The sequence below is a fragment of the Corapipo altera genome, unplaced genomic scaffold, assembly GCF_003945725.1.
Source record: "Corapipo altera isolate COAL_440 unplaced genomic scaffold, ASM394572v1 62, whole genome shotgun sequence".
Classification (NCBI taxonomy): Eukaryota; Metazoa; Chordata; class Aves; order Passeriformes; family Pipridae; genus Corapipo; species Corapipo altera.
Window position 1 is genome coordinate 12165524 of NW_020884894.1, and position 12429 is coordinate 12177952.

Below are 12429 nucleotides of genomic sequence, written 5' to 3' on the forward strand. Positions count from 1 at the left end.
CCCCACCCCCTGCTCCTGGTCTCCAGTTTGAAACGGGGCCAGGCGAGCTGTGCCTGCCTGTCACTCGGGCAGAAACACTTCGAATTTATCCACAGTCCCTTCCTGCCCCTGCATCCTCCCTCTCCTCTCATCCCACCCCTGGGGATGGCACAGGGGTTGATGAGTGCTGCACGTCTGCTCTCTGCAGCCGCTGCTGGTGCCCAGGCAGGCGGTGCCGGGGCAGCTCTGCAGCTGCCAGGGGGGCAGATTGCTGCCCCAATTATTATTGTTATACTGTGAGGAGCCTATTAATGTGAATACACTCATGTTGGTAAATCTTGAGCTATTTGCCAATATGAATTCAACCTTTTTTAGAAGATAGGGAGGGAGGTGTAATGAGACAAAGGAAGCAACTGATGGTACCACAAAGGCGAGGAAGGAAAAACAGCCCTGCCTAACAAAGTGTAGCGTGTATGAAAGGCAGCAAACCAGCCAGTTGGAAAACTAACATCTCCATGATGAGCAGAAAATCCTTTGCAAAGGAAAATAAGCCTCAGTGCACTTATTTTTATTGGCAGACCAGGCCCAAACTTGTGCTTTGGTGGTGGTACAGCAGAGCAATAAGCAACCAAATCCCCCTGTGCCTAAAGAACAGACAGGCTCTGCAGGCTCCTGGAGTCAAGCATTTGAAGGAAAAGAACCCCTGTGTTCACATGCCAAGCACCAGAAGCACCCAAAAGCACACACTCTGATCATTACTGATAACAACTGGTCCCTTTTACAGACTGTTAGAAAGCCATAAGCAACAAGAGGGCTGGAGCCACTGGCAGCTGTGCTGTGCCAGACTGGGGGCCTCAGTACCAGCAGCCAATTAAGGCAGAAACTTGGCAGCAGGAATTGATCTTGGACCCAAACCCCAAGTCCAGGCCGAGTCGGTCCTTGAACCCAAGCCCAGCCTGTCCCAGCCCTTCCATGCTCTGCTGAACAGCAGTGGGAGCACAGCCAGAGCATCTTTGGCACACAGGGACCTGCCTGTGGCACTTGGCCAACACACAGACAGCTTTCACCCCTGCCCTGAGGCTGCAGCAGGGTCACACAAGAGAGAATCCCACCCAAAAACTAATTTTAAATTATTTCCACCTGTAAAACTTTCTGGAAGCATTGCAGGCTTTTTGCAGAGCGAACACACCACCTTCCCACAGTGCAGACAACCAGCCACGAAACCAAAGACACTTGGGCTCCTGCTTCTCATGTCTATGAACATCCATTTTCACTCTCTGCTAGCACATCCTCCCAGGAAAAAAAAAATCAGTTGTTCCTGTCCCCCAGATTATCCTTGTTGGGAGTTACAGGTTCAGATGCTTCACTGTTCCAACTTCAGACATGTCTTTCCCCACTGCAAATCAGTAAGATACTCATTCCCCTCTCTCCAGTATATGTTTTCTGGTATTTTAAAAGAGTGAGAAATAGAAAGAAAAATATATACGTGATCTATAGGTGTTCCTGGCCAATTGCATGAGCACAGGCTGCCAGAACATATTTTCTCACAATTGTCTGGCCAAAATTGCTAGCAAATTATAAGGATAACTTCCAGCAGTGTATTTGTTCTGGATTTAATTTTTGCCTTATTCAATTTTAACAGCTATAATAAAATATCTTCAATAAATACAGCTGATCTGCAGAAGATACCTAATTAAAAACAATGCTGGAGCCCAGTGCTGGCTCCTGCTCCCACGGCAACGAGAGCAGAGGACAGTGTGCAAGCAAAAAGGAAAAAGGAGCGATTTTGCTCCACTCAGGATCTGCTTCACTTTCCCTGAGGGAACTTCCCACAGATTAAACTGAAAAACAAACACAGGGAAGTTCTGCTACCAAGAGAGAGAAGCAGCAATAGAAGCTCTAAGTGAGATTTAGGTGCAGTAGCAAGAGAAATAATGCAAGCTGAGAGTCACACAAGACGCCTGTGGTGGTGGCAAAGGCAATTTTAGGAGTTCCCACAAGCGGGTCACCTCCACCTGGGTGTGTATGGCCACAGTGCACCTTGTCACTCATTTGTAGTTCACTGGGAGCACACAAACTGCACCACTGATCCCCTTAAAAACAAGGGATTACCATGGGATGGTAACACAGAACAGGGAACAGCAGCTGGGATCCCTCACATTAGTATCTAGCAGAGAAACCAGGTATCACAAGGATTTAATCAAAATGCTCTGAGCAGAGCTGCTCTTATTTTTGGTGCACAAGAGAGCAGCGAGCTCTTTGCCTGTCCTGTGTGAGAGTGGAGCACGTTGCCTGACGAAGAACTGAGCTCCACACTTTGCAGAGTTCAACTCACAACACTCAAAGGGCAAATGTCCACCCCAGGAGCCTGTCCCTGCACACAAGTCATGTCCCCTGGTCACTGCCACACATCAGCTGAGTCCCCAAAGCCTGCAGTCAGCTGTTCAATCTGTCAAGGTACTACAGCAAGCCAAGTTGCAAAAGTCCTTTCCAAGCACTTCAAAATTTCATATCTGTCAGGGAAAAAAAAAAAAGAGAATAATTTAGCAAGAGGAATATTGATTTGCTGTATCTACCTTGAAAAGTTTCCCAGATACAGCAAGATGAGATATTAATGAGATAGATCAAAAAGGGCCGGGGAGTTAAATCCTCAATGCCCATCACTTCCCTGGCTTGCCACGATAGCCAGAGCTTTCCTTTTCCCTCGTGTGGTCCTGTGCACACAGAACTACAATCAGAAGATGGCATTACAGTAGGGTTGGGCCAACACTCAGCTCCATCTCACCCCCATGAGCTCCCGGCTCCACTGCAGCTTTCATAGTTCCTACATTCTCTCAGAATCCATCACCTGGTGGATAGGTTTGTTTATGATTCTGGGAATGGTATGTCCCAATCTGAACAAATGTCATCTCTTCAAAACCATGTGTTGTGAACTTTGCAAGGACCTGGAAGGGTAACTGAATACACAATAGAGAGAGCTTGGGAATGATACAGGAGTCCAAACTACTGAAAACAGATTCAAACCTTCTTCTTGTAAATAAAGGTCCTTGTGCAGTCTTACAAGGTGTCTTCTGATTGCCACATGAAATCTAGACTATCTAAATGCAAATTTTTTTTATTTATTAAAAAAAAAGATAAATACATTTAGACTGGTCATCTGGTCATGGAAGAACCTATCAGATTTATCCATACTTAAAAAACCTGATTCATCACTGCATTTTTCCACTGACATGTGGGTGGCTGCTAATACTGGTTTTGTTATGCAAGAATTCTAAATATTCTCACTGAGAACTAATGATTTAATTTGGAAGCAGCAGCAGGATATGAATAGCTCAAGGTTTCCCCAGCGAGTGAGGAGCAGTAGCCACACAGAAGGTAATTACCCAGGTCTGGAAAGGAGGGGTTTTGAGGAGGGCTGGCCCATTCCAGCAGGGACTGCAGAGCTCCCAGAGCTCACAGTAACAGCACCATCCACAATAGGTACAGAGTTGTGACTGTGGAGGGAAGAGCTGTGTGTGAAATAGAGGCTTATTAGGTGTTCAAGGTCTTTTTGTTCTGATATATATATGGAGGTATCACAGCCCTAACTTGGCGTCTTTTTAAGATCCAATAAAAGCACCCAAAGCTACAATGCCCTAATTTTTTGTCCTTGATGCCTTGGATGGCCTGTTACTGAAGTCCCAGCTGCTCACACCCATTCGAGTCCTGTGCAAGTGTATTGTCCAAAAGGGCCTCAAGTTCAGGGAGAAGGTGGGAAGATAAGTATTTCAAGTCTTAAAACCACCTTATGGGCAATTACCATGCTAAAAAAGGGGTCTTGGAACCATCTGCTCACCAGTGCCAGTTTTCTCCATCCCTCTCTCCATGAATGTGTTCCCACACTGCCAGAACTGAAGAGGCATTTTCACCCCATTTTATCCTAATTTCTCCATTAATAACTAAAGCTCAGCAAGGGGCACTCTCAGAGCTAAAGGGGGAAAAGAAAACGTTTACACAATGATGTGGGTTCAGTTGCTGTGAATCTGAGCTCTAAGCACATCCACAAACACCTACCCCTTCCTGTTCCAGGCTCACCAGAGGTGATCAAAATAATTTCTCCAAGTGGGGTCTGGAAAGGGTGGGTGAGACTTTGAGAGTTATTACCACTAAACATCTTGCAAATTCCCCAGATCCTCAAATTCCTCAGAAGAATAGTCCCTGCCAACAAGACCTTGAGGACAGGCACACAGCACTTGGGAAGGGCTGGAAATTGCTGGTGGCTTCACCCATGTGTTCTTTGGGAGACCCACCACACCAGGACTCATTTAGCCTTCTCCCTCTGCTGAAGGCCCAGGACTTTCCTTTCTCTCTCACCACCACCCCTTCATCAAGAAACTCCACCCATGGAAGAAACCTCTAGGCTCAGCCTCTTCCTTTGCATCCTGGTGATTAATGAGACTGATTTCTCCTCTGGTGACACAACATGCCCCCATTCTTTAACGTTTCAAGCTTGGGCTGAGAGATGTGCCTGAAGCTTTTCATTTGGTTCTCTTTTTCTGCCTTTTTGCAGCTTTTGAAGCTTGTGAGCTCTGCACCCCGAGGGGACAGTGGTGGCCTGGGCACTGGGGCCACAGAGCCCCCAGGCAGAGCAGCAGTGCTGGTCTGTGTGTGAGAAGCAGAGCTCACCCTGCTCACAGGGGCACAACCCCCCTGTCAGCTGACCCGGCTCCTCAACCCCTTTGTTATGATGCTCATGTGCAAAGACATTCCTGTTCCCTGCTTTTCAGAGGCTCTCCAGGTGCCCCCAAGGTTTGTAGTGTGATTTGCTATGAGGTTTGTAACACTGGGATGTGCAGACCTTGTCTTACAGAGAGGAGCAGCATAAATCTCCTTTAAGGAGCTCTTAAGTGACTAACAGATATCTGTGTGCAACTGTTCAAAGGACAAGCCCTCCTGGGACAGGAATGGGCACAGTGCCATTGCCCTCCGTGGCTCTTAACCAAGAAGCCCCTTCCAACCACCAGTTCCTGCTGCATTCATGCTTCCTTTTTTCCCCTTTATTAGCTCTGCCACGTCCTCTGCAGGCATTCAGCTGATCATCCAGATCAACTGAAAACTGAAACCTCCTCTCAGCATTTGTACTCCAGATCTCTGTGTTAAACTTATAAATGAACTTGGTTTAATCCATTTTCACAATTTATTGTATTTCATTTTTTATGACAGCAGAAGCTATTCAAGAAAATGTGTGCTCAGTGGCTTCATTCCCATTCACACCTTCTCTAGAGAGGACAAATTCAAGGGAGAACCACAACAGTTCTTGGCACAGAAATCACAAGGACAGCAGCAATGGGAAGATACTGAGTTGAACCACAATAACTCATCACTGGTCACCATCAGGTGAAATACTGCACCAGCAGCTCCTCCTGCCATCTTCTGCAGGCATTTCATAACCATATGCCAAGTTTTTGGCATATTTTCTTTTGCATCTCTCCTCTTCCATGGCAGAGGCCCACATGAAGCCACCTAACCCCCAGTGACCCCCCCGGATGGGCCAGGCTGATGGCCATTTCCATGAGCAAGATCTAACAACTGTGGCAAACCCATCTGAACTAAACCACAGATTAAATCCAGATACACTTCACATTTAGTTACACTCCAGGCGTGGAGTTGGGCAGTTGCAGCGAGTTGGAGATTTCCAGATAAAACATGAATCGTTAGCAGTTGGGCTGTTCTGTCAAAAGAAAACCATCTTAATCTTTCAAAGAGAATCCTGGCTATTTAATTGATTAGCAGCTTTCTAATGAGAGGATTAAGTCCAGGGTAGATAACTGAGGTGATTGACAGCTCTGCTGCACCAGCCTGAAACAAGATGCCTTTGTTTTCCCACCACATGCCAATTAAACCATTAAGGATTGTTTACTGGCACTGGGAGCATTACAAGACAGTAGGTGGATTTATTAGCAGAGAAAGGAAAAACACTCCTACACAGAAGAAAAAGCTTATTTTGAATGACTAACAGCCATGTCCCTGCAAAGCATGACTGGAGCTGAGTTATTCACTGTCAGGAGGCTGCACCCCAGAACTTCTCCCTTTTTCAGACCATTTGCCAGATTATCAGATATCTCCAACGTGCTCATCATTTCCAGGTGTCCTATGCAGATCATTTCCCCAGTTTATGGTGTAGACAGTTGTAAATTCAACTCCTTCATATTATCACTGGACAAAAGGTTGGGAACTGAATTCACACTAGAGTCAGAATCTCACTTTTCTGGGGCAGGAGACCAAGATGTCTTTTAACAAACAAGAGTTCCTTCATTAGCATCCTCTCAGCACATGTAGGCACTGAATCAAATCAACTAAATACAAGTACCTGAACATGGCAGGAGCAATAATGTGGTTTAGCATCTTGCATCAAGAACATTCAATTTTACATGAATTAACAATTTATGTGAAGGAGCTTTGGAAGGAAGGAGGAGGAGGGAGAAGCTCTTGAATTCAAACGATCAGGCTCCATAGTTACCATGTCTGAACCAGCCACGTTGCTTTAAAATAACATGTGCCATTTTTACCAGGCTGGGGAAAAAAAAAAAAATCAAGATGCTGAAAAGATTTCCAAATTTATAACCTCTTGACTGTAGGAATCTGCACATTAAATGAGACTATTCCTTAAGCTTACAATCCCCCCCTTTGTCTTTTAGGAGACCCTTTAATCTTCTGATCTCTGCATGGCAAAAGTTAAGGGAAATATTCTAGTTAGACTGGATGGCAAGAGCTGAAGTTTTTTCAGATCCCCCCCCAAATCCTACATGGGTCTGTAAGAGTGGCTTTAGCACAGCTGAGGAAAGCAAGAGTTGCCAGTTGTGGGTAAAGCTGCCAGCTCTGTCCCCAGGATGTCACCATCACAGCCCTGGATAAGGACCCAGCTCAGCTGGTTAATTAAAAAGGGGCACGTCCCTGCCAGACAGGATCCTCTGCAGGTGTGGAGACCACAGAAGGATGTTAACAGAGTAAAATATTTTGGGAACCTGTGCACTTGCATTTTTAGCAGCCTGTGCAGGGCTCAGGGCCCCTTCCTGGGATTCTGACAAAAATGGGAAGCACAAGATTTTCATTTCTCCACAGAGGGCTGTGCACGGCCCCTGCTGTGAGCCATGAAAGCCACAGGCTGGTGCTTCCACTGTGCCTTGGAGCTGCACCAGGCAAAGCCATGAACACTCTGAATTTCAGCAAATCAATACATTAAAGGCCAGGATGTCAAAGAGAAAATTGTGAAAAAGAGATCCCCAGGGATATTAAATACAAAGATACTACCTCTGGCTCTGGAAACCTCCGAGCCCTGGTCTGCAGGGAGGCTTTACCAAGGGAAATATTCTTGCCCATCTCCTGCAGCAGCTGCTGTGAGCTGCAGGGGGCTGGGGGGGGTTTGTGGGGGGCTGGGACCCCAAAGAGGCTGCAGAGGAACACACTGAGCTAATTCCAAAGAGTGCAAAGTCTGTCATCCAGAGTTCAGCAAGCACGAGTGGCTGGGGAAGCTGGCACCACGGCTGGCAGGGGCTGCCTCAAGAAAAAAGCAGCATCTAGATAAATGTAGGGAAAACCACTGCAGGGCAGAACCTCTAGGGAGAAGACTGTGGAGGAAATGGGCAGGTTTTTCCCAGGGTGAGGCTCAGAGGTAAAAATAACAGCTTTGCTCTTGCTGACAAAAGCCCCCTGTTTGGCCTTTAGCTGTTATTCATGTTAAAATGCTGCAGGACTCTTTGGCCACCACCAGGAACAGAGGATAAGGCTGCAAAACCAGTTTGGGGTGAGTGTCATCAGCAGTAAGGGAACTGGTCAGAAAAAGTCCTCAGCTTTCCAAAGGTACATCTTTCTTCTCAGAGACCCATCACAAGAGCAGAACAAGTGGGTCCAAAGGTTCATCCTTTCCCAAGTTATCACCCACATCACAAGACACAGACTCATGGCTTGTCACTGGCACCTACCAAATACAACAAGAGAGCTGTCCCTGTAGTGAAAGCTGCACTAAAATTTAGCCCCCACAACCTCATGGTGTGGTAAACACAAAAATGACAGCTCTGCCCTCTGGGCTGGGTTGGAAAGAGGTGTCTGTCTGGCAGGCAGCAGCTCCTTCCATCATGAAGGAGAAAACCCTTAATATTCACACAACAGCCAAGACAAGATTTTGTACTTTGAGTTCTGATTCTTCAGCCTCATCACAGCTGTTATAATTTTAATTAAAACTAAGACAAAAGTGCAGTATTCTTTGACAGAGCTCAAAAAGCAGTCCCTGGATATAACTATGTCAAGACCAGGATGTTGAAGTGTGTCCTCTCAAGCTTTGTTCAGCAGAGTAACATTTGGTACTGAAGGGAAAAATCACTGGCTTTGATTTCAACTGCCCTACCCAAAGGTTGTCCTGGAGGAGGAGGCTAAACATGGACTCAGCAAGGAACAGTTTCCCTGGCTGAAGTTTGGAGAGGGATTTTCAACTTCAAACAGGAATGGGACTAACTAAGCACAGGTTTCAGCTCAGTGTCTCCACACAGCAAAGGCACTGCCAGCTGCAGTCCCCAAACCTCACCAGACTGCTCCTGGTGTGAGGTGACAGGTAAGGGTCCTGGCAGCCCCAGCACTCAGCTCCCAGGGCACCAGGCAGCAGAGCAAGCAGGCAGCATCCCTCAGAGGCAGCAGCTCACATTTCCTCAGACCTTCGGGTCTCTGATTACACAACAATTCAGTGCTCAGGAGGCTGTGAAGTGTGTCCAGCTGGGTGCCAAAAGCACTAACTCGTGTTTTCCTATGAGCAGCACTGCAGTGCTCTCCCCCCCTTCCCCTCGCATGGCACAACTGCTCAGCCTTCCCAAGAACGAATTTCAATGTCTCATTACTGTGACAGTCGCCATAACCAAAAGCCCACGTTAGCAGGGCATTTACTGCCCATTTGCCAGCTGACAGCATCCTTCACTGCCTTCCCTGGGCAGGGAGCACACACTGTGAGCCCCTGCATCTCACTTTTCAATCTGGAAGGGAATAAACAGACTGTCCCCTGTGCTCCTCTGCACAACCCTCCCACGGGGCCCTCTGCAAACACACACCGTTTTGATGCATATTTAATTTTCTTCTTGTACTACAGGGAAAGAATAGATACTAGCTCTTGGGATTTGATCTAGTAGCTAAAATTAAACTGATTTTCAGGGTGGAGAAAGATCCTGGGATTGCACTCATTGGCTCTTCTTTCCTTAGGCATGTTATCTCACAGCAGAGCAGCTCTCTCCTTCCAAGTGAAGACACGTGCATGTCATTCCCTGTGTGAGGACATGGATGGGCTCAGCACAGCTGTTCAGCTTTCCCCAGGTACAGACTGAGAACACACATCAGCACATGTTGCTCCTTGATGGGTCCAGTCATTCAGAACCAAACTACTGATATTCACAATTAGGTCTGTTTTGCAAAGCTATTCCAAGATTACCAAGTGGTGGATCCTCACTTATCACTTACCTGTGATTTATTTTTATGGGTTTTTTTGTGAAATTGCCCCAAGTCTGGTGGGTTCTGCTGTGCTGACTCGCACACTAGTGTCACTTCTGCTCTAAGAACATCTTTTCCAAAGAAATACCAAAACCTTTTCTGATGCTTTGACTGTATCACTGTCAGATCCAGTAAACTGAAGGACATTTAAACAGCTGGATGTTACTGTCAGGAAAAATGGTAATACTGGCAATAGCCCAATGAAGAAACGTGAAATACTGAATGTACAGACTTACCATTTTTGTCAGCTCTTCTGAAAATCTAGAATTGAAAGAGAAAGAGAGAAACATTTTTACTGTGCTGTCCAACAGGAGGGGGTGAAGCCCTGGGCACCAGGGCCACGTTCAGCCCCACACACGGGGCAGCCCCACGAGCTCCAGCCCCCAAAGAGCCAATTCACTGAGCAACCCTTCCCAAAACTCAGCTCTTCTCCCCCAGACCAACAGGATGGACAGTCACTGCCAGGGCAGAGTGTCAACATGGGAGCCTTTGGAATAACTGGTGGAAATGCTTCCAGCAGTTCCAGCACCTCCTCACAAAGGGAAGCTGAAATGTGGATCCAACACCAGAAAAATACACATTAAAAAAAATATTACAACAGCCTTACAGCCAGCCCAGCCAGTTTCTCTAGCATCAATAATGTCTCTTAAAGCAAGCTTCACAGTTCTGCACTTCTGAAAAAAATTATTTACAACATTTTTTTTTTTTGAAAGCAAGTCTCCTGCATGGGAAGGAGATTATATTTAGACTTAAAACTACAGCGTGGAGGAGCAGCCCACAGAGAGGAATCAGATAGCCATTTCAGGAGAAAAAAAATTGCAATAACGTGTAGTACTGTAGAACTTGCCTGGGAGAAAGACAGCAGAAACAACTGCTGTTTTTCTGACCATCTCATCTGAGGAATAGCTCCTGACACAATGCAGGTGAGAGCAAAAAGAATTGTGCAAAGCTTGAAAACTTACAAGTTCCTGTCAAAAATGGCTGCTAGCACAGGTTTGGCCATAAATTACCAAACAATTAGCATGCTCACAAACTGGGCAGAAGAGGTAAAATATTCTCATCATCTCTTCAGGCCTGACCCTATTGATTTGAGCAAGAGCAGAGATTTTGGTTTTGCAAAGAAATTTCCCTGTGGAGGGAATAAAAGCACCAGCAAGACAGATCAGAGTCAGCTGTAAAATAGAATCTCTTATTTTCTGGGTCACAAAACCATTAAAAAAAAAATCAGAAGAGAAACTGCTGCACAAAACAAGAAACCCAAGAGACAAATTGAATTGCAGAATATGCTATTTCACTGCATATGGCTTAATTAAGGAACATATTAATCATTCTTTTGTCCAAAGCTCTTCCCAGGCTGTGCAGCTCAGAGCAAAGTCAAAGCTGGACTTTCTGCTGTGCTTCAGCAGGGGCAGAACCCCTCTGCTTGGGCCAAACTCAAGTGGTGGGAGTCACTGAGTCTCAGCTTCAAGAGAGGGTCAGAAAACCCCCACAAGGATTACAGCTTGTGACCACTTCAAAACTCCTTAATTTTTTGGGCTGACCATTTTTTTTAGAGCCATTAGAAGGTTTTGGGGGGGGGGGGGGAGAATCCTACATGTCTCCTTACTCACAGACTTCACTGAGGTTTTGAAGGGCCAGCCAGTCATGGCTTGTCTCTGGGAAGATGGAATCTATCCCAGCAGGACCCCAGTAAGCTGTGGCTCTAGCACACATTCCTCCCCTGTGTGCAGGATGCCCTGCCCACCACACACAATACTCCTCTTTTCATGGTTTGGACACCCCAACTCCTCACTCCCCATGAGCACCTCCAGATGAGGTACCTTTCTTTTTAGATGCTGATTATTTCTGGGCTGTTTGTTTCATCAGAACATCCCCTTCTGTTACTCTTCCCCCTGCTTTGAAATGAAGCCATTGCAGCCAGTCTAACACAGAAGCAGAGATGACTATTTTAAGACCACCACCCCACTAAGCCCAGCTGAGAGAGGGAGAATGGGAAGGCAAAACCAACAGGTGAAATATAACTTAAATTGAGAGAAAGGCTCAACCTGCAGTGCTCTGCTCCACAGAGCTCTTAACCTTGCAAGGGATGCTTGGAGCAACAGGAAAAACAAATAAATTAAGAAATGAAAAAAAAATGTTTAGAAAGTGAAGTATTTATGTCCAGCTTCACTAAGTGAACATTTTAGAGCTTTAACTCCCCCAGATAGTCCTTAAAGGTATGACTATTGCAAATGAACATGTTGATAAAAGATAACATTGGCTGTATTATTTATCAAAGTTTATTCTACAGGACCAAGCTGCTTGCTTTTTTTATTGCTAATGGGCAGGATTTATTCTTCCAACTTAATTGGACCATGTAAAATTTGCACACATAAAAATTTAAAGTGGGACACCTGGAGGGAAAGCAATTTAAGACAAAGTCATCTGTCAGCACAGGCAGGCACTGCATCAAGGTATGAACACTGGAATGAGCACTGGGAGGCTGATAAAGATGTAATATACTCTGTGATAGCCTGGTAGTGCTGCCAAAAGTGCTGCTGCTGGGAAGCCCCGGGATTTATGTTCTAGCTCATCAAACAAGAGTGCCCTCCCACACAGAGCCCAAGATGCTCCGTTCTGGGCTGGAGTTTGTGGTTACCCCGTGGGAAGGAGGTGCTTTCTGCACAGGAGAGGTGTGAAAGCTGCTGGTGGAAGGGAAACCACAGCCCTCACATCCCCCCTAAGGACCAGAGGGCAAACCCCAAGGGCAGCTGGGTGCCAGGGAGCTGGGGGAAACAACAGCTCCAGCTGCTCCCGAAGGGAATGCAGGCGAGGATGCTGCAGGCGAGGATGCTGCACCATCCCCAGCACAGGGGCTGCAGAGCCCACTCTGGACAGGAGCTGCAGAGCCCACCATGCACAGGGGCTGCAGAGCCCACCCCGCACAGGGGCTGCAGAGCCCAC

General features: G+C 46.5%; 1 protein-coding gene across 1 annotated transcript in view; it reads right to left on the reverse strand.

Annotated features, from left to right (window-relative positions):
• NECAB2 (N-terminal EF-hand calcium binding protein 2) overlaps positions 1-12429 on the reverse strand; it is a 65370-nt gene that overhangs the window by 47853 nt on the left and 5088 nt on the right. Inside the window, exon 2 of the mRNA XM_027646938.1 lies at positions 9723-9747. Within this exon, the coding sequence (XP_027502739.1) occupies positions 9723-9747 (25 nt within the window). The remainder of the gene's footprint in view (positions 1-9722; positions 9748-12429) is intronic.